The following is a 21,236-nucleotide window of genomic DNA, read 5'->3' as shown; positions in this document are numbered from 1 at the left end:
TGAGGGGGTTGTTTCGTACCTGTTGTCGGGGCAGGGGAAGGGGCAGAAGGCCACAGCTGTGGCCGAGTCGCCCACGTCCAGCACGGATGAGCAGGGCCTGATGGGGTCAGCGCCCTGGCCCACAACGTCACCCGAGGCGGCGTGACCCCACACTATTACCTGTCCACACAAACACCGACGCACGCACACACATTTGTAAATACACACACTTGAGAATTACCTGTCCACACACACAAAATCTTGCAGCAAAATAATAAATTTAATGTGCACATTAAAACAAAGCACAAAATGATTTTGTTCCTAAATCCCACAATCAGATAACAGGGCCAGAAGCCTAGAAGTAAGTATTTCCTGTCAACAGTCTGGTTTAGTTAAGAGTGTAATCATAATTACACATGGTTGACCGCTTGGTGTCCTGGTTTAAAAGGAATCTGGATTTAAATACCAAGAAAACAGAAGAGCTCATAGTAGACTACATCTCCCATCCCCATCTACATCCATGTGTCTGAGGTGGAAACACCTGGGGGTCCACGTCTCGGAGGATCTCTCTTGGCCTACCAAAGTATCTGCTCATCAAGCGATTTCACTTTCTGAGAACACTAAAGAAAGCTCGGTTGCATTCAAAGATCTCTGTGAGCTTCTATTGAGAACATATGGACCCAGCTACGTCACAGCATGGTATGGGAACTGCTTTGTTGCTGATAGAAAGGTCCTTCAGCGGGTGGTGAAGACAGCCCAATACATCACTGGCACCCAGCTCCCACGCGTGCCAGACATCCATCGCAAACGATGTTTGCAGAAGGCACAGAGCATCATCAAGAACACCTCACACCCCATTCATGGACTGCTCATAAAACTACCCTCAGGGAGGCGATACAGATGCCTCCTCGTACCAGTAGGCTAAGGAATAGATTTTTTCCTACAGTTGTTCCTCTACTGAACACCCCAAAACAGTTGCACTAATGTACTCTGTCCAAATCACATTGCATCTTCTGCATGTGTATATATGTCCATATGTATTTAGCTATATACTTTACTACCTAAAGGTATACTATGTGTACAGTATGTGTATATACTGTATGTGTGTGTGTGTGAAATATATATATATATATATATATATATATATATATATATATATATATATATACATATACACACACACACACACACACACACACACACACACACACACACACACACACACTCTTTATTACATATTTATACTGGCCTGTTAACTTTAAATAGCACAGGGTAACAATGAAACAGCTCTGCCTTCACATTGGGTTGTGTTTTCATCTAGCCAGCAGTGTGCCATACCTTCTTGTCCCGACTTGATGTGACAAAGTACTTGTTGTCAAAGCTCCAGTCACAGGACCAGATGATGCGCGTGTGTACCGCTGTATTCTTGCTGGTGTTTGCGTAGAGAGAGAAAAGTGGCTCTGTGAACAATGAGAAACAAACACACCATATTTGAGCTAAAGGGCGAGAGAGGTGCTTTATAACAAACAGCTCCATGTCACCGCAAGCTCACACAACACAAGGGGATAGCCTTTTTCAGAGCACAGTAATCAGTTCATGGCCTAGAAACATAAGGTTAGCCTGACATAGCGTTAGCCTGACATAGCGTTAGCCTGACATAGCGTTAGCCTGACATAGCGTTAGCCTGACATAGCGTTAGCCTGACATAGCGTTAGCCTGACATAGCGTTGGCCTTGTGAGGCTGTTTGTTTCTTTATTGGGCTAACTTCCGCTCTTATCACACACCCATCACACATACTCACTCCCTAGTGACCATCAGTGTCCCTTTTCCCATGTAACTCTTGTATCTCTTCCTGTACCTCATTTTCTTCCCTCTCTCTCTTTCTCTCTCCCTCCCTACCCCTCTCAGAGACAGTGATGTGGTTAAATGTCACTGGGTCGCGGCCGTGTCGTTAGCAGTTCTAATGTCATATCTCCAGCCGGCCGTGTCAAGAGGCGCCGTCACACTCAGCCTGCACCTGAGAGGCAGAGGGAGTCAGCCAATGGGAGCCTCATACAAGAGGACCCGATCAGACAGCTGGGAAGCCATTGGCTGGGCAAGTGGGAACTCATTATCAGGAGAGCGAGAGGAAAAAGAGAGAAAGAGAGTGTTAAGAGACAAAGCTCGTACTGGAGGCCAGGGCTCATCTGTTGGATAGAGATTTCTCGGTGGCTGACGCGACTAGACAGCGTTTCGTGAGGAGGAGGGGGCTGTCTGATGGGCACTTACACTGCTCTACACTGCTCTACACTGCTCTACACACATCTACCACCCCCCACACACACACACACATACCTCTCCTCCTAACCCTGTATTTGAGGGGCTGTGAGTAATGTAGGCCTGAACTAGAACAGACTGCAGATCCCATCTTCCAGCAGAGAGAGAAGGAAAAAAAATAGAGAGAGAGAGAGATAAGAAGAAGAGAGAGAGATGGTAAGAAAGAGGGATAGGGAGGGGAGAGAGAGAGAGAGAGAGAGCGAGAGAGCAATAAACAGACGGAGGGGGATGAGAGAGAAAGAGAAAAAACAGAGAGATGTGCAGACCCTCCAGTTATTTAGTGTCAAATACAATTTACCACTGCTTATCTCCAATGGGAATTGGACACATTCTATGGGGGGGGGGGGGGGGGTCTACAGCATGCAGCTGAGAAATTTTTCTCTTGCCTCTCATGACTTCAGTCCCTAGACCAATAACACCTTATTGACCATCTGAAAGGATGGAATTTTCAGAACAAAAAGAAATGTTCGTTTGCCTTACACTTCTCAGGGGCGATGTCGAGGGTTAAAAGGGCTGTGTCTCTACCTGTGCTGTCGGGGGCGGGATCCTGGCGTCTCCATAGCGACCAGGTGCGGTCACGCGAGACGGCGAGCAGGAGGCGGGAGTCGGGGGAGAAGGCCATCTGCGTGACTGTGAGGCTGTGGCACGGCAGAGATTGCAGCTGTCGCCAGGAGGAGGCGCTCCAGAGCAGAATGGATGCGTGCTCCGCCTTAGTTGCCTGGGGAGAGGAGAGAGAGGGGCGAGAAGAAGAAGAAAAAAGAGACAGAGGTGAAGGAGAAGAAAGTGGAGGAGTAAGAAAGAATTGTATGTAATTTTAAAAAAAGTAGACACACATATTCTCCAGTATAATGTTAGAGGGCCAAGTTTAAAATGAGGACATTTCAGACGAAATCTGCAAGTACAGATTGCAATTGGAAATTACACTAAAAACCCAACACAAACATAACCCAACAAACATTCGGAAGCATTTCCAAACTTTCCAAAACCCTGTCACTGTAAATTCAACTCACAAAAACCTTTTGAACTTACTCTTTCCATCTTGAATGTAATTCCCTGACCACACAGACACAGCTGGCCATCCACAGTCTAGCCCACACACACCACCCTGGTTCTCCCTTGGGCTGGGTCACTGGATCTCTGGATGAACCCCCATCCCCCCATCCCCCCCGCCCCTAATGGCGCTTCAGTCGGTGCTAACGCCAGGCTGGGGAAGCGCAGCTGGTCTGACCTGATCTCTTCTCCTCTGCCCTGTGGTGTACAGCCATCCACAGCCATGTGCTGAAAGAGCTCAATATGGGGACACTGCCTTCCTCAATGCTACCATATTTTTCTTCTTGTTTTCCCTTCCTCCAGAACATGACAGCCAGCCAGGGCGCTGCCCCATCGCTCTCAGCTAACCGCAAAACACCCAATTAAAGAGGAAATTCAGAGGGAGAAAAGAAAGCGAGAGGGGAGGGGAGTAGAGGAAGGGAGAGGTGAAGAGAGATGTGTGGGTAGATGGTGTCACTTGTTGCCTGGTTGACCTTTGGGAGCACGGCTGCTCGGTGGCTAATGAAACACTCTGCGCTGGCCTGTGAGACAGGTGCTCTGGTGGGACCGCTGACCAGCCACCAAGATGAATTAATTACACCAGCATCTGCTAGCATGGTGGAATTTCAGTGTGTTTGTGTGTGTGGTAAGTGTGTGTGTGAGTGAGAGAGAAGGGACAGACAGAGTGTTTGTGTGTGTGTGTGTGTGTGTGTGTGTATCAGTGTGAGCGCAGGTGTCTTGTGTTTGTTTAGTCGTCTGACTGGATGTTAGCTGCATGGCGGTGTGTCTGTCGGCGGCCCTGTTGTTGTCAGGCGCGTACCTTGCAGGCGGAGGCTACGAGCGTCCTTGCCGCATCCGACGCCAGGCAGAAGAGCTCAAAGCCGTGGCCGTACCTGCGAGGAGGAGAAAGGGGAGGGTGATCAGCTGTCTCAGTGCGGTTCCACCGAGCTAAAGGACGGACTTCGCCCTTGTTTGGGGGAGCCGTGATGCAAACGAGCCGTCAATCAGATCAATCAATCAACAACGCTTCACTTGCTGTGCAGCTGCTACACACACACACACACACACACACACACACACACACACACACACACACACACACACACACACACACACACACACACACACACACACACACACACACACACACACACACACACACACACACACACACACACACACACCACACACACCCCCACCAATTCTCAGAAGTATGACTCTCAGGCAGACCTTAGAGTGACTGCTCATCATTAGCCATTAAGTGAGTGCTTAGAGCACTGAAGGGGATAAACATAAACACACACCATCTGAGAGCAACGGAGAGCTCAAAGCTCTCTCTCTGACTAATGACGAGAGCTTCTGATTGGGCCCTGGGCTTTGAACTTGATGCATGTGAACAGTGAAAAACACATCAAAAAGTATGAAGAAGTCATTCGTAGGAGTTTACAATGGCAGACATTTTGGACTGAGCTGAAATTGCCATCATTGAAGCACATGGTTATATGCAAATGTGTGAGGCTGATGTAAATAAATAAATTATATAAAACTGGACCCTACTTGAGATTGATTTCTGTACTATTGAGAAATGCATTTACCAGCGTGTGTCACTGCCAGCAACCATCAACAACACAATGGCTGCACTTCTGAGTAAAAGTCAGGATAATATGTCAGGCTTTTTGTGAAGGACGTGGCACTCGGCGGAACAAGCACTCGACGCCTTGACACCTCCATCGAGAAGAAAAATAATTCACCTGCTCCATGAACAAACAGCAGGGGGTGGGGGGAGGGGGGCCTGAAGGCAGCTCTGTGGCTCATGTTGTAGAGGGGTGGGGTTTTAAGGTAGTGGGAGGGGGAGGGGGGGGGGGACTTACAGTTTCTGGACCTCTGGCCATAGAGTGTTCTGGAGAAGGTGGTCCTCTGGCGGCGGCGCTGCACATACAAACCAGCAAACAAAAGCAACAGAAATGAATACACAAAAACCCAAAAGCACAAAATCAACAGGCTGAGAGCAACTAGTGGATGGTGAAATATAGTCAGACAAACTGAAGCCAGGCAGACAAACAAATGAAGAAAGAAAAGCAATATAAATCTACACGTGTCGCCAGCCTCCCTAGACATTCTCCTTGGTCTAATATACCAGGCAGCCCCGTACCCCACCCGGGGTTCTGCATCCGTAGAAATCCCACCAATGTTCTCATAAAAAGCCCATTCAGCCTCCCACCAAAAAAAAAAAAGAAATGTGCCCTTTATCTCAATTTTCAGCATCTGCTAGCTCAGAAATAGGTTGCGGCAAACCTGATTTAGCCGAGCCGTCTCGCAGATTGCCGGCCGGCAGGGAGAACCCATTGGGTTCCGACGTCTCTTCACTCAGACGCTTATGCAAGGGGCTGACTGGCTCATCTGCCAATGTCCTGAAATGGCCCTTGCTGCCTCGCACCCAAACTCAACCCACCCAACCCACCCACCCCCCCCAAACTCCCCAATTTCATTTGTTGCCCAATTCTCCAGACTTTCACTTTAATTGTGTCCCAGTCTCACCTCCATGGACAGAGAGGGAAAAAAGAGAGACAGAGAGAGAGAGAGAAAGAGAAAGAAAGAAAGAAGAGCTAAAGAGAGAGAGAGACGGACAGAGTGAGATAAGAGAGAACAAGAGCTAACAATTGAAAACAAGAGAGACCAAGGAGGCGCTTTATTCTGTCAGAGGCTCCCGTGTTCGCCTCACTGCTCCCTCTCTGGAGCCGCCGCTCATCAATATTGCAACTTTTTTTTCCAAAATTATATAAGCCGTCGCTCTAATTATGATTTCAGATTAAGGAGCTTGCCAGGGGCTCACAAGCCACACAGACCCCTTCTTCACTCTCCACCCCAACCCCCACTGCCACTTATCAGTTCCCCCACCGCCTCTCTCTCTCTAACTGTTCATAGTCTCCAGTCCTCTAATAACACTTGTCACCTGTATATCTGATTCATTCTCTGGTTGTACAGTTCAGTAACTGCAGCCGACCACTAAAAGCTACTTGTCATAAAAATGGGGTATCATTGTGTCAGACACAACCAGTGTGTGTGTGTGTGTGTGTGTGTGTGTGTTGGGGGGGCAGACATATATGGAGACATATAATGTGTGTGTGTGTGTGCGTGTGTGTGTAGCTTTCCTAGAGTCTATTTACCCTTGAGAGTGAGAGGTTGGAAATGAGACTCCTTGTATTGGTCAGAGACACTGTTGTAATTGCCATCCCCCTCCTTGCCAGTCTGGGATATCAGGTCACCTATCAATGTGAACAAAACAGAACTCATCTTCAGTTAAGCAGCATAAACATTTTTCAGTGCACTTATGAGGAAGAGGAATATAAGAGTATATTATGTATCATGTCTCGGTGACAAGAAAATTTAAGACACAGAAGACCAGATTGCTGAACTTATAAAAACAAAACAAAAAACAACTGTGCAAGTACTCACCTTGAAACACAGCTTTGTTTGACAGGCCTAGCGCAGGTGTGCTTGCCCCCTCTGGTAGATCCGCAGTGTCCTGAGCACACGCAGTGAGTGACAAAACCACACTAAACATTCAACATTTTACACACACACACACCTCTGCAGCACAGAACACAGCTACTGTTAGTGCCACAACAATGAACCTCTTCAATCTTTACACTTGTCCGTCAGTCACATAGAACAATCATAGTGGCGGCAATGGTTAAAGAACTGATGACAACCAATCGTCTCGGTAAACTACTGAGTAAATTAGGCATGCACACACACAACACAGACATTCAACATTTCGCACACACCACTTACGTGGCAGAGAGAATACCCGGCAATTCCAATATTCAGACACACCAGTCGCTAGTCACTCATATTTAACAATCATAGTAACAATCTAATTAAAATAACTGATGACAGAAGTTTTGCATCCACTAGATGCCTGCTAACCAGACTGTCTGCATGTTTGCGATATGTGAATGTTCTGTTTTCGTAACTCACGTTGGAGGCCAGAAGCAGCTCCAGAGGGGTGGCGGAGATGTTGGCGAAGTTCTCCACAAAGTTCCGGGGGGCGCGGAACACGCGCAGCACCTTCTCGTCGGCGCCCGAGACGAACTGGAAGCGGCCCACCGGGGCCAGACACTGCATGTCGTAGCCGTGGATCTGGGGGCGGCAGATCTCATGCCAGGTGGGCTGTGAAGAAAATGGAGGGATCAGAAGAGGGGTGAGAAAGCGAGGGAGATCGAACAAGAGCGAGAGAGAGAGAGAGTGAGAGAGTGAGAAAGAGGGACCGATGCAAAAGACAGTGAGAGGAAAGATAGAGATTGAGATAGAGATTATGAGAGAGATAGATTGACAGGAGAGATAGAGTGGAATAAGGTGCAGAGATTGGGGGAGGGAGAGAGAGGGAGAGGGAAAGAGAGGGAAAAAGAAGGAGAATAACAGAGAGATTGTACTGAAATTAATAGTAAGCGCCAGCTAAAGCTCAAACTAGTTTATGGCAACTTTCCTGTACCGCAGCATTGCAAACGACACTTGAATATATCAGCTATCGATTCTGCCCGCTAAGATGCTGAGAAGCGTACTTTTCCCCCGCACTAAATACAGAAGACTCTCTGTCCAATTATTTAAACTATTTGTCCCGACTGAACTGCTGATGATGCAGTGTTTTACTCATGACAAATGTGCTCCGATCCAACCCAATGAGTGTTTGCTTATTATACATCTTCCTGGGACGAAAACGAAGCCTTAAGGAAATGAACGATCGTTCAAAGTGACAGCACAAACTACCCTACCACACCCCCCCACCAACCCAACCCAACCGAAACCTCTCCTGCTCCACTTCTGTAGGGAGAGGCTGCTTAAAATGCGTGCCCACTTGAGCCCGCGTTGTAAAATGAGGAGTGAAAAGCCTGTGAAGCGACTCGACTCGTCTCGGTCAGCCCGGGTGATGTACTGTGCAGCATGAAAGAATAATATCAGCCCATGAGGAGGATCGCTTTTTCCGTACAGGGTTACGGACTCCTGGGCGCCCCGTGTGATCATTAAATCAGAGACAGGAGTTGAGAAGAACAAGAATGTCTGGGAAAAATATATCCGCAACATGAGCGATGTGCTGATGGCACTACAGTGTCAATGCTATTAAAAGCTTCTTTGCTAGAGCAACCCAGATCAAGGAAGCAGAACTTCTTTTAATTAGATTTTCAATATAATCATTATGATTTGCATTATCTGTACATAATATATACTAAGTTGCTGTTTACTGTATTGGTGTCACACATAGTTCACATATGATGGGGCGACAGTGGTACAGTGGTAGAGAAGTCGTTTAGTAATCAGAAGGTTGCTAGTTCGATTCCCTGTCGAAGCGTCCTTGAGCAAGACACTGAACCCCTAATTGCTCCTGATGTGCAGTGTGCCATCAGTGTAAATGTAAAATGTAAAATGTGTATACATTGTAAGTCGCATATGTAAGTCGCTTTGGATAAAAGCGTCTGCTAAATGACTAAATGTAAATGTAAATGATAAGACACTAATCGATGTGGCCTGGTGTGTAAATAAGAAGACAAGACTAATCAAGTGTCCACTTGGTTTAGTGGAGTACTAAATCTCACACAGTTTATGACAAATTCATGGACTCATACCGCATTTCTTAATGGTAACCTGACAACCTGTAGAGAGAAGAAGCCACTCTGCCAACATAACAGCTTGCGGGGATAACTGATGACTTAATTTCAGTGAACTCCTTCACAACATCTGCTAAATGCACACGGTTACACTTGCCTGAGATTCCGTTTCAATATAAATGCAACAACCTAAGCATGTCAACAAAAATGGAAACAGAGGTCAAAGGTCATGGAGGGGGTCTACCTGGGTGCAGCCCTTCCTCTTCCAGGGCGTGAAGAGTCGAGTGGTCTGGTCCGAGCCCACGCTCAGCACAAACTCCCCCTCCGGGTCCCAGCTGAGGTCCTGCACTGCGTTAAAGTGGCCGGAGATGACCACAGCTGGGCTCCACTCGGCCTGCTGGACACACACACACACACACACACCCCCTCAGAGCAGAAAAGCATGATGACCAGGCGCATGACCAGCACGCGCACGCACGTGGCTACAGAGAAATTGATCTCTTAATTTTTTCCAGAGCTGTATACATAGAGGTACACACACAGGCACAAAGGATATGAACAGCAAACACAAACAACAGTTGGTGGCAAAACACCAAACACAGTCTTACAGAGAGCACTTTATCATACCATTACATGTCCACGGACACCCACACACATACGTGCACAATTAGGGAGAAACAGGACAGATGAACTACTCAAACAGAAACATAGGGCATAAACATGTTTACATATATAATCATGAGGCACACAGACAAATACACAAACACACAGGCATTTGCGTCATACTAACTGAGCACACATAACCACACATTTAATGGCCAACGCACTTCCTGCTAGAGTGAAAGATCCGGTGTGTGTGTGTGTGCGAGTGTGTGTGCGCGTCTCACCTCCTGGTTCTGGTTCCGGTGCCACAGGTGGAGCGCTCCATGAAAGGCGTGTGCCAGGATCATGGACCCGTCCGGACTCATCTGGCAGCCATAGAAACCCAGGGTATTCCCCCCGACCTCACCGACCCGCACCTGGGTGTCAGAGAGAGAGGGAGGGAGGGAAAGAAAGAAAGAAAGAAAGAAAGAAAGAAGAAGAAGGAAAGAAGAGAGAGGGAGAGTGAGAGATATATAGAGCAGGCAATTAAGTCATACAAATAACACAGCACAGCCAGAGTCACGGCCATTAAAACAGACTCGGTACACAGAGAGAAAGAGAGAAACGCTGCTCTAAAATAGTCTCGGGGATCTGTGAAGTTCTGCCTTACAATAACGATGGAGATAAAAGAGAGCGGGGAGATGGAGAGAGGTAGAGAGAGAAATAAAGGCAGGAGGAGAGAGAGACAAAGAGACATGAGAGAGGGAGAGAGAGAGAAAGTGATCCAATTAATGGCCACCGTGAATCTTGGAAATCAGAGGCGACGGGCGCGTCTGTTCTCCATCTAACCATCTATTATTAAACACGCACCATAAAGAGCAGAGGAGACGCAAAATAAATCAGGGAGACAAGCCAAAGCAGAAATTATGCAAAGTGGAGGCTGTTAGGGAGGCATAAATTGCACTCGGGCTCGCACTAATGCGCCCCAAAGAAGGCAAAACTGCCGCAGCGCTCCGTGTCAAATTAAACAAATAAGGGCAGTGGTGGGGCTCGAGAACACAGCACTGGATTGGTACCAAACAAGTCTGGAGTCGAACAACGGACAAGAAAAATTAAACAAGAACCTGATTCGTTGAGACTGAGGGGCACACTAGCAATCATTAGCGCACAGCGAAGGGAAGTGTGAGCTAGGCTAATCTGTGGGAGTTCATGTTTAGATTCATATTTATGGCATATATTTGCGGGAAAACACCACAAGATTAGATCATTTGTTGAGAAACAAGCACAGGAGACCCAGAAAAACACATAAGGACCCCATATATCATTAAATCTGCTAAGATTAAAAATGCGGGATTTCAGAAGATTTGCATTTTAAAACCAGCATCATTACCTTACCGTAGGCAGTGCAATAGCACAAAATCCATTTTAATGGAATGGCTCCATCAGATTTGAAACAGGCCTACACCAAAAAGAATCAAAACACTCAAAGAAACCTGCCAGTAAGCAATTACCGACGTAAAAACCATTTAAACTGATTTAAACCTTGCTTAATGATCTCCCTGTAAGTAACACCATTTCTGCGTAACAATCCCATTGTTAATGGCCCTACCACACAGTGGGACTTGCCCTTGTTCCCTGTAGTCTGACACGAGCCATTTGAGATTGCTACCCTTGACCTGTCAGCAGTAAAGCTTAGGCCTCAGGCAGAGTAGATGCGAATAATAGAAGTTTGCTCATACTCTTCAGGACCCTGGGTTTTGCACTCTTGACAAAATAGTGATTGAAAAACCCACAGACCTTGCCTCGAAGGAAAATGGCCCTTCCCAGGAAAAGCTCCATCTAAAATCTCCAGCCTTGTATGAGACAGCTGGGTATGTGTTTGAAACAGTAACATGTCTTCACACTGCCATGTTTGGGTTCGGTCCTTAAGTGAAGATCTATTAAAACATACCATGAAGGACCGCAAAGGCAAACCTTCACACTGAACTTGTAGACTCAGGTAATCAAGCCAATGACCTTGGTGTTGATAGAAAACCACTGAAATGAAACCCTGAGCAGACTCAAGCCAATTGGCCACTTTGGGAGAAAACACACATTCGTTTAATAACCTCGTAATGGGTTTTCAACGGCCACAGCTCCCGACTGCTGATCTCGTAGCTGTTTGTCTTGCTGTGTGAATGCATGCTGAAGATGCCCTTCAAAGCTTCGTTCCCCCATCCCCAATCCTAAAAGCGTCGATAAGGCGGAACTAATGACCACACAATAAAGCCTGCCTATGGCTTCAACAAACGGTCCCCAGCTCTTCCACCTAGTCCTCGAGAGAGTGACGCAACATTAAGCAGATTGATTTTGAATTCCTGTCCACAATGGTGATAGTAAATCACGCTCCAAACTCTCGCAGTCGTAACTACATAATCAGTCATGTTTATAAGAAGGCGTAGAGAAGAGAGAGAGAAACGAAACTAATCAAAGAAAAATAAATAAAAACAGCGATATGGATCTGTTGTGGGAAATTTGTCCCGCTGTTCAATGTGGAGGACCTCAGGGAGGAAGGGGATGGCAGACATATTTTTTACGACGCTAAGCGATGACGGGAGACAGGCGAAGAATGAGGTGTGATCTTCGAGGCCAGACTGTGCGTGACAGGGGAACAACTGGCAGTCGAAGGAAAAACAATTGAGTTCTCTCATACCAAAAAGGCATCCTGAAAACCAATATGCTCGTGTTCGCCTGAGCATACTGAAACCTGACAAGAGCGACGTTGCACAGTCACAAAATCAATATGCTGTACCTTTTCATTCCTTTCTCTAGCACAAGAACATGTACATCTGATCACTTTTTCATTCATTCATTTCTCAGAAAACAGAAAAGAACGGAAAGGTCATCAGGGATTAAACTAAAGCTTTTTTTTTCTATTCCCAACTACTGCCATCATAGAGGCAAGCATGCAGCTCCAAGGAGATGGCCACTTCTCATTTTGGCAATGTACCAGTCTCTAGCCGGGATATCCTCTTTATGGCATCATTAGTACCTGAGCATTTAGCTCCAAGACCATCAACCATGAGCTGGTGGCAGGGAGGAGGGTAGACTCCTTGGGGTCAGGCCACCCTTTGTCCAAACCCCACCAGCACCCCGACGGCCCATGCGGCGCACACACAGCTTTTAAATGACAGCGGGGCTCGTTAGCGGGACGTGTTTTACACAGCAGTGTGCCGGGCCACCCCACTGCTAGCCAGCTTGGCGGCAAATTTGACCAATTACACTAATCATCGTGGAGAAAGGGCTCCTTGTTAAATAGTGATAATTAGCCAACAGAGATGTTGGTCATTTGCGGTTCGGTCTTGTCTTAGTCACTGGCTGTGGGGATGGGGAGCTCCACTGGGCTTCCATACAGTTGTCTTCACATATGAGCCAAGGGCATTTACTACATGTCTGCCGACAAGGGTACGATTTGTACAAATCTGACATGACAAACGGTATTTTTTAAGGAACGTATTGGATCCTTTACCATGCACCACCCCTTGGCTTTGAGACGCCTCAAACAGAGCGTGCAGTCAAGTCCCATAATACTCTTTCGTGTGGTTCACATCTCCCTCTTCCTTCAGATGTCCACTCATCGGTTAGGCAGTGGATATACGCAATTAAGGGTGGGTCGGTGTGTGAGAACAGACACAAGGTTCCTTTGTAGGCAGGGCCCCAGTGTCAGTTCAAAGGCTTCCCCCCACCTTTTGTTAAAAAGAGAACAACAGTTCACAGCTATATACATATATATATATATATATATATATATATATAATACTCACTTTAACAATAAGAGAAAGAGAGGACTACTCCCGTGGAGGCTCACGCAGGTAGTGTGTGTAAAGACAGAAAGAAAAAAGAAAACACACACACAAACACACACAACTGACCTCATCCACCTGAACTACAAAAAAGGGCCGACGACTGATTCTACATCTTTCTCCCTTTGGAGCTCGTGACACGAAACACACCATTAGTGGAACCCCCACCCCTTCATCAAAAGTAGCAGCATGCAAGTCAGCCAACTACTGTGGCACAGGCCTGGTTAGCAACTAGGTGCAACTCAGAAACAGGAACCCCTTCTGTTGGCAGGGTGAAAGGGGGGGAAGCAACGCAAAAACTAGAAAAGAAAAAAAGATAGAAAAAAAAAAAAGATGGCACTTGTATGCAGAAAAGATCAAAAGGGAAGACACTCTTATTGATCAGCTGTTGAAGCCAGGCCTGTTATCTCCTGTCACTTTGCCAGTGAAAAAGAAGAAGAGGAGGTGAAAATAGGCTTATCGTCAGCAGGTGAGAGGCAGCGGGGCCTTTGAGGTTGACACTAGGCAAAGGGGGGTGAGGAGAGGGAGAGGGATGGGGTTGGGGTTACCTCAGGTACATACCTTCGCCCGTTTCATGAGGAATTCGCCTGTCTGTCGCTCAACATACACAGTGGCAGATGGAAATAAAGCAGATTTTTTTTCCACACTTCATTTGAGTTTCAGTGAGGAAACGGGAGAAGGGCAGTGTGTGTGTGTGTGTGTGTGTGTGTGTGTGTGTGTGTGTGTGTGTGTGAGAGAGTGTGTGTGAATGAGGAGGGGGAGGAGAGTGTGACAGATGTTCCTATGCCTAAATGGTCCAGAAATTGGGGAATATAGCGGAGAAGCTGGCGAGGGTTCCGCGGGCACTCAGGCTGATGCTACATTGCTATGGCAATAGAGAAAGTGCAGAGGTGGTCTGGAGAACGAGAGGGCCAGGGTGGTGTACCCAGCGGCCCGTTACCCAATGTTTTGTCCTTCCTTTACCCTCTCTGTTTTTAGGTCAGCAGTGATCACTGACTTTCACTGAAACTGACAGAGAGCATACTCCGACCCACAAAGTAAAAAATCTAAATCAGCAATCTGGCCCTAATCTGAATCTGATTCTCCACACTATATTCACAGTCATGCCAAATCAGGCCAAGTGCCATTCCAGAGCTTCTGTCCCTTCCTGATGCTCCCTCTGGAAGCCCTTTCTTAAAGAACAGCGCAGCGGTACAATAATACACAGTCACGACCATCTGCTTTATAGTTAGTACTAGAACTGTAGTGAGGCCAATCTCACCTGCTCTACCCACACCCCCGAGTCCTCCTCTGGGCCCCAAAGGATCATGGTCTTGTCCATGGAGGCTGAGAGCAGGCTCAGTGGCTGTTGCACTTTCCCATCTGCAGGGGGAGACAAAGAGACACACTTCAGGTGTTTCTGAAGCCAGAGCAAAAATTGGACAGCTGGTTTGTACTCTGTCATAAGCCATCAGTGGGCAACATGAGCCAGGTTTATTTGTGGAGCATATTCCATACACAAAAGTAATTCAAAGTGCTTTACATAAACATTTTCAAAACCGTAGTTATTTTGTCCAAGGTTTTTTTTTTTTTTGAGTCATGTGAAAATGTCTGGAAAATAGAACACCACATAACCTTAAAGCGAAGAATCTACAAGAAGAGACACCAACCACACAACAATGCTAATGTAAAACCCACTGATGTGAGAGTAAAGAACCTTACCTTTGATGTATGATGGATGCCAGTGAACACCATAGACCCAGTTCTCATGGCCAGCCAGCACGGTCTCCAGAGACATGGCAAAGACTGAGGAAGTGCCTGTGATTAAAGAGAATTAATAAATATCAGAGTTGGAAACACACAAACCAGCTCAAAAAATACAACTGGAAAAAGAAAATAACATCATTAAAACTACACAGACATTCATGTTATGGAATCTAAGAAGAGATTTGATTTTTTTTTTTAAATGCAGCATGTAAGTTTTCCTTTTTGTTTGGTTTGAAATGAGCTCAAAAGAATATCTTGACTTGGACTCGGGCCCCCAAGGGCTTCTGTAAGCCGCGTCTCATTGAGCAGCCTGGGCAGAATTACAGAGATATTCCCCTTAGCGGCACTAAGCAGTGAGCCGCTAATCACAAGCTCAGAATCAGGGATGGGCCATCATCGTGTCAATCAAAAATGAGAACACCAGTGACAGGGTCAGACAGAGCAGAGAGAGAGAGGGAGGAAGGCAGAGGTTTGTTCGCTAGCTGCATTAGCATGTTTTGCACATTGTACCTTCGACTTGACAGTCAAAATGGACTTAAAACTGATAGAAATTTGACAGAGAAGGATTTCTTTTTGGAGCTCTTTTCTGTTCTCTCCAGTACCGTTCTGTGCCACTTCAAAGACGTCCTCCTTCAGCCGGAGGGCAGGTTCACCCGGGCCGATGTGCTCCTCGGGCGGGGCCTTGGCAAAGAGCTTCCACAGACGGATCGAGCAGTCCTGAGCACAGCTGGCCAACAGGAGCTCCCCATCTGCATATATCAGAGAGAGAGAGAGAGACAACGACATGAAAATCAGAGAGAAAGGAGGAGAGAGAGAGAAAGGGGGAGAGAGAGGGAGAAGGAAGGGAGGGTGTGAAGAATAGAGTGAGGGCAAAACAACTGAAAGAAATCAACTGAAAAAAGAGACACTTTGCAACAATTTGCCACTTCTGAAGCATGTTTTTGTAAGCAACCATTGCTAGTATCATCTTCATATTAATTTTCATGCCATACGGTCAGGTGAAGGACAGATACACACACCTGTTGTTTGAAATAGCTGCCTAGGTTATGCAATACGCAGTTCTATGGTACGGGTCAGACCACCCCATGAAAATGTAAAAAATGAATAAATAAATAAAAACCCCACACCTTTCACAGCACTACATCTCTACCTATACCGCCAAAAGACATGAGTAAGCATTTTATTCGTGCCATTTGTGCTGCTGTTGGTATTTGTAAGGTTTATGCATGTCTTTTCAGTAGTTAGATTGCTAGTTTTCGACCAAAACTGCTGCTACTTCATTACCTTAATTAAAAGCAAATATACTAGCGTCACAAAATAATAAATTACAGAACACGTCAAACAAAACACAAACCAAAGATTCACTCTGAGAGGGGAAAAGAAGAGGTAGAGGCAGAATTATAGGGAGAGAAGCCATGAAGGAGACAGACACAGAGAGGAGACAGACACACACACACAGACACAGACACAGACACACACACAGACACACACACAGACACACACACACTCCCTCGGGTCAGTCTCAGCCATAGCTGCTGGAGTGGGAAGAGCGGGTGACACACACTAAAAACGCCGCTCTCCACCGCTCTCCTCTCCTGCTTCAATATTTCAGAGGGCCTGAGAGGCTTGTGGCTCCTCTTGGCTCCTCATGGCTGTCAGCCTGAGCCCGTTTCATGCATTATGGAGGGAGGCTCCAGTCAAACTCAAAGACACAGCGCTGGTGGGTGGGTGGGCCTTTTTTAAAACGTACAGTTCGCGACCCCTTTTCTTTTTAATTGTGTTATTATTATTGGATGCGAGTCGTGACTAGACTTCTGCTCGAGTTCTTTAACAGTACAGACTCACAGAGGGGCCAGTTTAATAATAGTAGTCTGGATGGAACGACGTGACGTTCATTTAAAGAGGCGGAAGCATAATCTTGCACAATGTTTCTCTGACGTGTCATAACATCAAAAACGTTCTCACGATTTTCAGCATAATTTGGTAACACTATGAGTAAGTCATCGCACAAAAGAATAAAAGGTGTTGGCTTGAACCCTGGAAAGTGTCTTTGGTGGGGGGGGGGGGGGGGGGGCAGAGAAAAAAAAACTTTTATACCAGCAGGGTCACTGAGAGGACTACGCATTTAGCGCATATTCTTCAGTTTCTTGCAGCTTGTGGTTTGGTACCCTGTACTACAGAAAACCTGTTTTAATGCTCTTCATGTCGTTTCATCAGACTTGTGGGATTAAACTGACCTTGAAGCAATCACCATCTGGGAAGAGGGTCTGTCTTCACTGCAGTCTCATACCTCTACTGCCGTCCCACTGTGGGGATGTGCAGAGAGCTGTCTATCTACTGTAAATGAACATGTTACAGATTTTCCACAAAAACAGACACACACACACTTATGGAGAGGACCTACCTCTGGCTGCCCACTCCACGCCGCGGATCCAGTCCTCGTGACCTTGCAGAGACAACACTCTCTGGAACTGCTCAGCAAACATAACAACAAGCAGCATTTAAGCACTTAAAAATTACACCGCACTCACTATGCTTACAGCGCATACACCATCACGGTTAATAAGGTCCTCTTACCTGTTCATTATGCCGGATATAAATGTGAACCTTGCTGTCGTCCCCCCCGCAGGCCAGAATGGGTACTGCAATCAAAAACCTCAGTTCCTCATTCTGACATTTTTTTGTCTTCATTATTATTATCTGTTCCACATGCAATAACCCCCCCCCCCCCCCCCCCCCCCACACACACACACACCTGTCGAGCTTTCCTTTGAGTCTGTCATTACATTCTTTATTACCATCTTACCTTTACTACTACCACAATTATTACTTATGCTGCTACCACCACACCTACTACCTAAATACAAGGTATACAAAAGGCATGTGCCGTATTGCATGCCATATACTTTCTTTAAATAGTATAAATAGATATCACATTGGCTGGTCTATGCCTCATCTTCAGATTGGCACATGAATAACATATCAGGTTGGGTACATGACCTATCTGAAAAGGTCCTCTTATGAAAGACTAGACTGGAATGAAATGCCGCTGCCAGATGATCCCAGTGCATCACTCAGAGAGCAGACACTAGGGGAACGTTCGGAGTCACACAGTAACACACTAAGGTGGGGAGCAGATGTTTCTCCAACATGACGTTCTGTCGTTTACAGAGAGGCAAGCAGTGGCAATGCAGATTGATGAGGTGATCAGGGAGGGAGAGAGAGAGGGAGGGAGGGAGGGAGAGAGAAAGAAATATAGTGTGTAGTCGTCAACGGCTTACCTCCGCTGCCTGGCAACAGTGCCAAGGAGACATCCATCATGAAGCCACTCCCAAAAGATAGCGTCTGCAGGCATTCCACTTAGGAAGAGCACGCACACACACACACGCACACACGCACACACAGGAATTAGTCTAAGGCGCAATTAAGTCAAAAAATATCTGACAATTAATAAGGAGTTGCTCTGACAAACAATTAACTGGCCCCTGTAACAACCCCCTCCCCCATCCTAATTGCTTGTCGAAACTGCAGAGGCGAAATTACTGTGCATTTCAAACGTGTACTGATGATGACATCTGTCAAGGGTTGTTGCTTTGTTCCCAGACACCCAGGGGAAGGAGGAACACAATGGCACATGTGTCTGTCTGCACAGATCAGAGGACCAACCCCGAGGACGTCTCTCAGTTTTCCCAAAACTGTCATGCAAAATCACTCACTTCCTCCCCCTGTTTCAGCTACTAAGACAGTGTTTCCAGTATAATAGCAATATTTCAAAAAGGCAGTCTACCATCCTGAATGTCTGTATCTATGAAAGGTGGTTCACTATGAAGTGTGGAGAAATGTAGTGCTCATACATAAAAAAAACGTAACTTGATGTCTTTGTGAAGGTAGCATTACACACGTCATTCCGTGCAAGTAATGATCCATAGAGAGTAAAACATGTCGGCCCAATCCACACATACGTCTGTTTTTATTAATCTCAAAACATGAAACAAAATAATAAATATGTAAATAGGAGACAGATAATACATCAAACATGACGCCATGTGAACCTCACACACACCACAGACAAAACTATCAATGGCAAGAACTCAGGCATTTACATTATTATTACCAAAACTATCCAGTAGGTGTCAGGCTAGTCAGTAAATCTAACATAGCCGTTATCTAGGCTGTCCCTCTCAACTCAAGTTCTCCTCATTGCTGGTTCTTCCCCTGGTTGTTCTTGTCGGATTGTGAGCAAAAATAAAACCTTACTGAACAAAATCTACAACTTTACAGCACGGCCATGTCTTTCTTTCTTTCTTTCTTTCTTTCTATCAACTGTCGCCACAATACGCATTGGTCAGATACTTAGCCATACTTTGATTCGCAGACACAAAATTAGATATCCCACATATATCATTTCTCTGAGAATTTTTTTTTTTGTAATGCTCTGGCCCCTGTGGATTAGAGCTTACCTTTACCACCATCACCTCGTAGCCATAGCTTCACTGTGGAGTCTGAAGCTGTAGAGACGATGAGCAACTGGGAGGCATCCAGGGGTACAGCATCCACAGCACAAACTGGACCAGTGTGTCCAATACATTTTACTGAGGATGGGTACTATACACAGGCAGAAATACACAAAGAACCAAGAACCTTAGCCTAGCCATCATCCACAGCAGTAATGGTTGATTAATTGATTTATTCATAGCTGAAACTGACTAGATTTTAGATTTAGAAATAGATTTAAGTATTCTACAAAGGCAGCATAACTCAAATACCTTTGCCTATTGTACAGTGATTGTGGGTTTAGGCCCAAACCTCATCTCTAGTGATGCATATACTAAATGATTATGTCAGATAACATTAATTTAATCTCTCCATAACTTTTTGTATCACTAAAATGTATCAGTGTTATTCTGTATAGTACGCACCTGCCCGTCCACATTCGTCCAGAGGATCACGCTATTATCTGAGCTTCCTGACACCAACTCTGTTTCGGGACCTGCAGTGGAATATTATCATTACGTTGAGAGCAATCAGGGTCAGTACGGGTTCGGAGCGAAGCATGTAACCTGGAAATGGTAACTCACCACAATCCTCTCTGTGCACCCACTTGACAGCATTCACCCGAGAAGTGTGTCCGTTCAGAATGGTAACTGCGGTTCTCTCCTGATAAAACCATAAGCGTGACCAAGGAGAGAATTAAAGGCAGATCATTTTCTCTGACAACGCTCCTTGATTCTACCATCCATTCACGTCATGATACCCAAGTTATACTTCAGCTCATACGAACAGGTTAGCCAACTGTTTGCCTTGCAAACTGCAACAAACATATCCACCCCACAGACAGCCTAGCAGTAAGCAAGAGCCAAGTAGCTAGTAAAGAGAAAGTGTTTCTAACAGCTGGACAATAGAATAATGTACAGCAAATCTATCTATCAAGGTTTTTACTTAGGTATTAACTGGACAGTTTGACGTAGGACGCCATCTTACAGAACGAGCTGGCGTTAAGTCACATATTACAAGATTAAAAGACAATTAGACAAACTAAAGGACTACTTACCAGAGGATCATACAGGGCCACTGAATGGCATGTCCCAAAAGCAATCAGGCCTCTTTTACTCCAAGATACAACATTAGGACTTCGATTTGGACAACATGCGACATGGCATGTTTGTATTACGGCCGGCGCCATCTTGGATACCTCTCTTGTGTAACAGAAATACTGTATGGCAGAAAGAACGCTAGACTTCTAGAGTTCCGCAGACATGCGGAATGTTCTCAGATTTTAAGCAAACTTACTGAATTCATACTTGTGTGAAATAAACGGGAGAGAGAAGAAGAACATACGAGTTCATATGTTGTGAGGAGAGGAGGTCGTAATATTTACAGTACAAAAAATGCAAAACGTAACTTTCAGTCATGACACAGAAATTTCCAAATTTGGGTCGTGCCTCTCGGATCAAATGTGTGTAGCGTGGTTGATTTTAGGAATAATAAGCAAGTGCTTGTCGAAAGATTACATTTTTGCGCTTTTCCTGAATGACTCATTCAAATGGCACATATTAATAGTATGCCGTTTAGTCACGAAACGTATGTCCCGTTTATTTATGGAAGTAAAACTACTACTACTACTACTAATAATAA

General features: G+C 45.8%; 1 protein-coding gene across 2 annotated transcripts in view; it reads right to left on the bottom strand.

The window, feature by feature from the left end:
• The window catches only part of elp2 (elongator acetyltransferase complex subunit 2), a 24,699-nt gene extending 3,791 nt beyond the window's left edge, over nucleotides 1-20,908 (bottom strand). The window contains exons 1-20 of one of the 2 annotated variants that reach the window (XM_031585956.2): nucleotides 20,653-20,908; nucleotides 20,180-20,258; nucleotides 20,021-20,091; nucleotides 19,562-19,706; nucleotides 18,383-18,460; nucleotides 17,679-17,743; nucleotides 17,506-17,572; nucleotides 15,704-15,850; nucleotides 15,057-15,152; nucleotides 14,617-14,717; nucleotides 9,819-9,950; nucleotides 9,176-9,325; nucleotides 7,307-7,498; nucleotides 6,782-6,851; nucleotides 6,493-6,591; nucleotides 5,197-5,254; nucleotides 4,146-4,218; nucleotides 2,822-3,014; nucleotides 1,318-1,439; nucleotides 20-159 (exon numbers count right to left, since the gene is read on the bottom strand). In XM_031585956.2, coding sequence (XP_031441816.1) covers nucleotides 20-159; nucleotides 1,318-1,439; nucleotides 2,822-3,014; nucleotides 4,146-4,218; nucleotides 5,197-5,254; nucleotides 6,493-6,591; nucleotides 6,782-6,851; nucleotides 7,307-7,498; nucleotides 9,176-9,325; nucleotides 9,819-9,950; nucleotides 14,617-14,717; nucleotides 15,057-15,152; nucleotides 15,704-15,850; nucleotides 17,506-17,572; nucleotides 17,679-17,743; nucleotides 18,383-18,460; nucleotides 19,562-19,706; nucleotides 20,021-20,091; nucleotides 20,180-20,258; nucleotides 20,653-20,784 — 2,210 coding nt within the window. In that variant the 5' untranslated portion in view covers nucleotides 20,785-20,908. Of the gene's footprint in view, nucleotides 1-19; nucleotides 160-1,317; nucleotides 1,440-2,821; nucleotides 3,015-4,145; nucleotides 4,219-5,196; nucleotides 5,255-6,492; nucleotides 6,592-6,781; nucleotides 6,852-7,306; nucleotides 7,499-9,175; nucleotides 9,329-9,818; nucleotides 9,951-14,616; nucleotides 14,718-15,056; nucleotides 15,153-15,703; nucleotides 15,851-17,505; nucleotides 17,573-17,678; nucleotides 17,744-18,382; nucleotides 18,461-19,561; nucleotides 19,707-20,020; nucleotides 20,092-20,179; nucleotides 20,259-20,652 lie in introns of both variants that reach the window. The other variant, XM_012829578.3, reaches the window with a different exon arrangement.
• Between the last annotated feature and the right edge of the window lie 328 nt (nucleotides 20,909-21,236).

This window comes from Clupea harengus, chromosome 19 (assembly GCF_900700415.2).
Source record: "Clupea harengus chromosome 19, Ch_v2.0.2, whole genome shotgun sequence".
Lineage (NCBI taxonomy): Eukaryota > Metazoa > Chordata > Actinopteri > Clupeiformes > Clupeidae > Clupea > Clupea harengus.
Note: the sequence above shows the minus strand (reverse complement) of the source record. Positions and strands in the feature narration are given on the sequence as shown.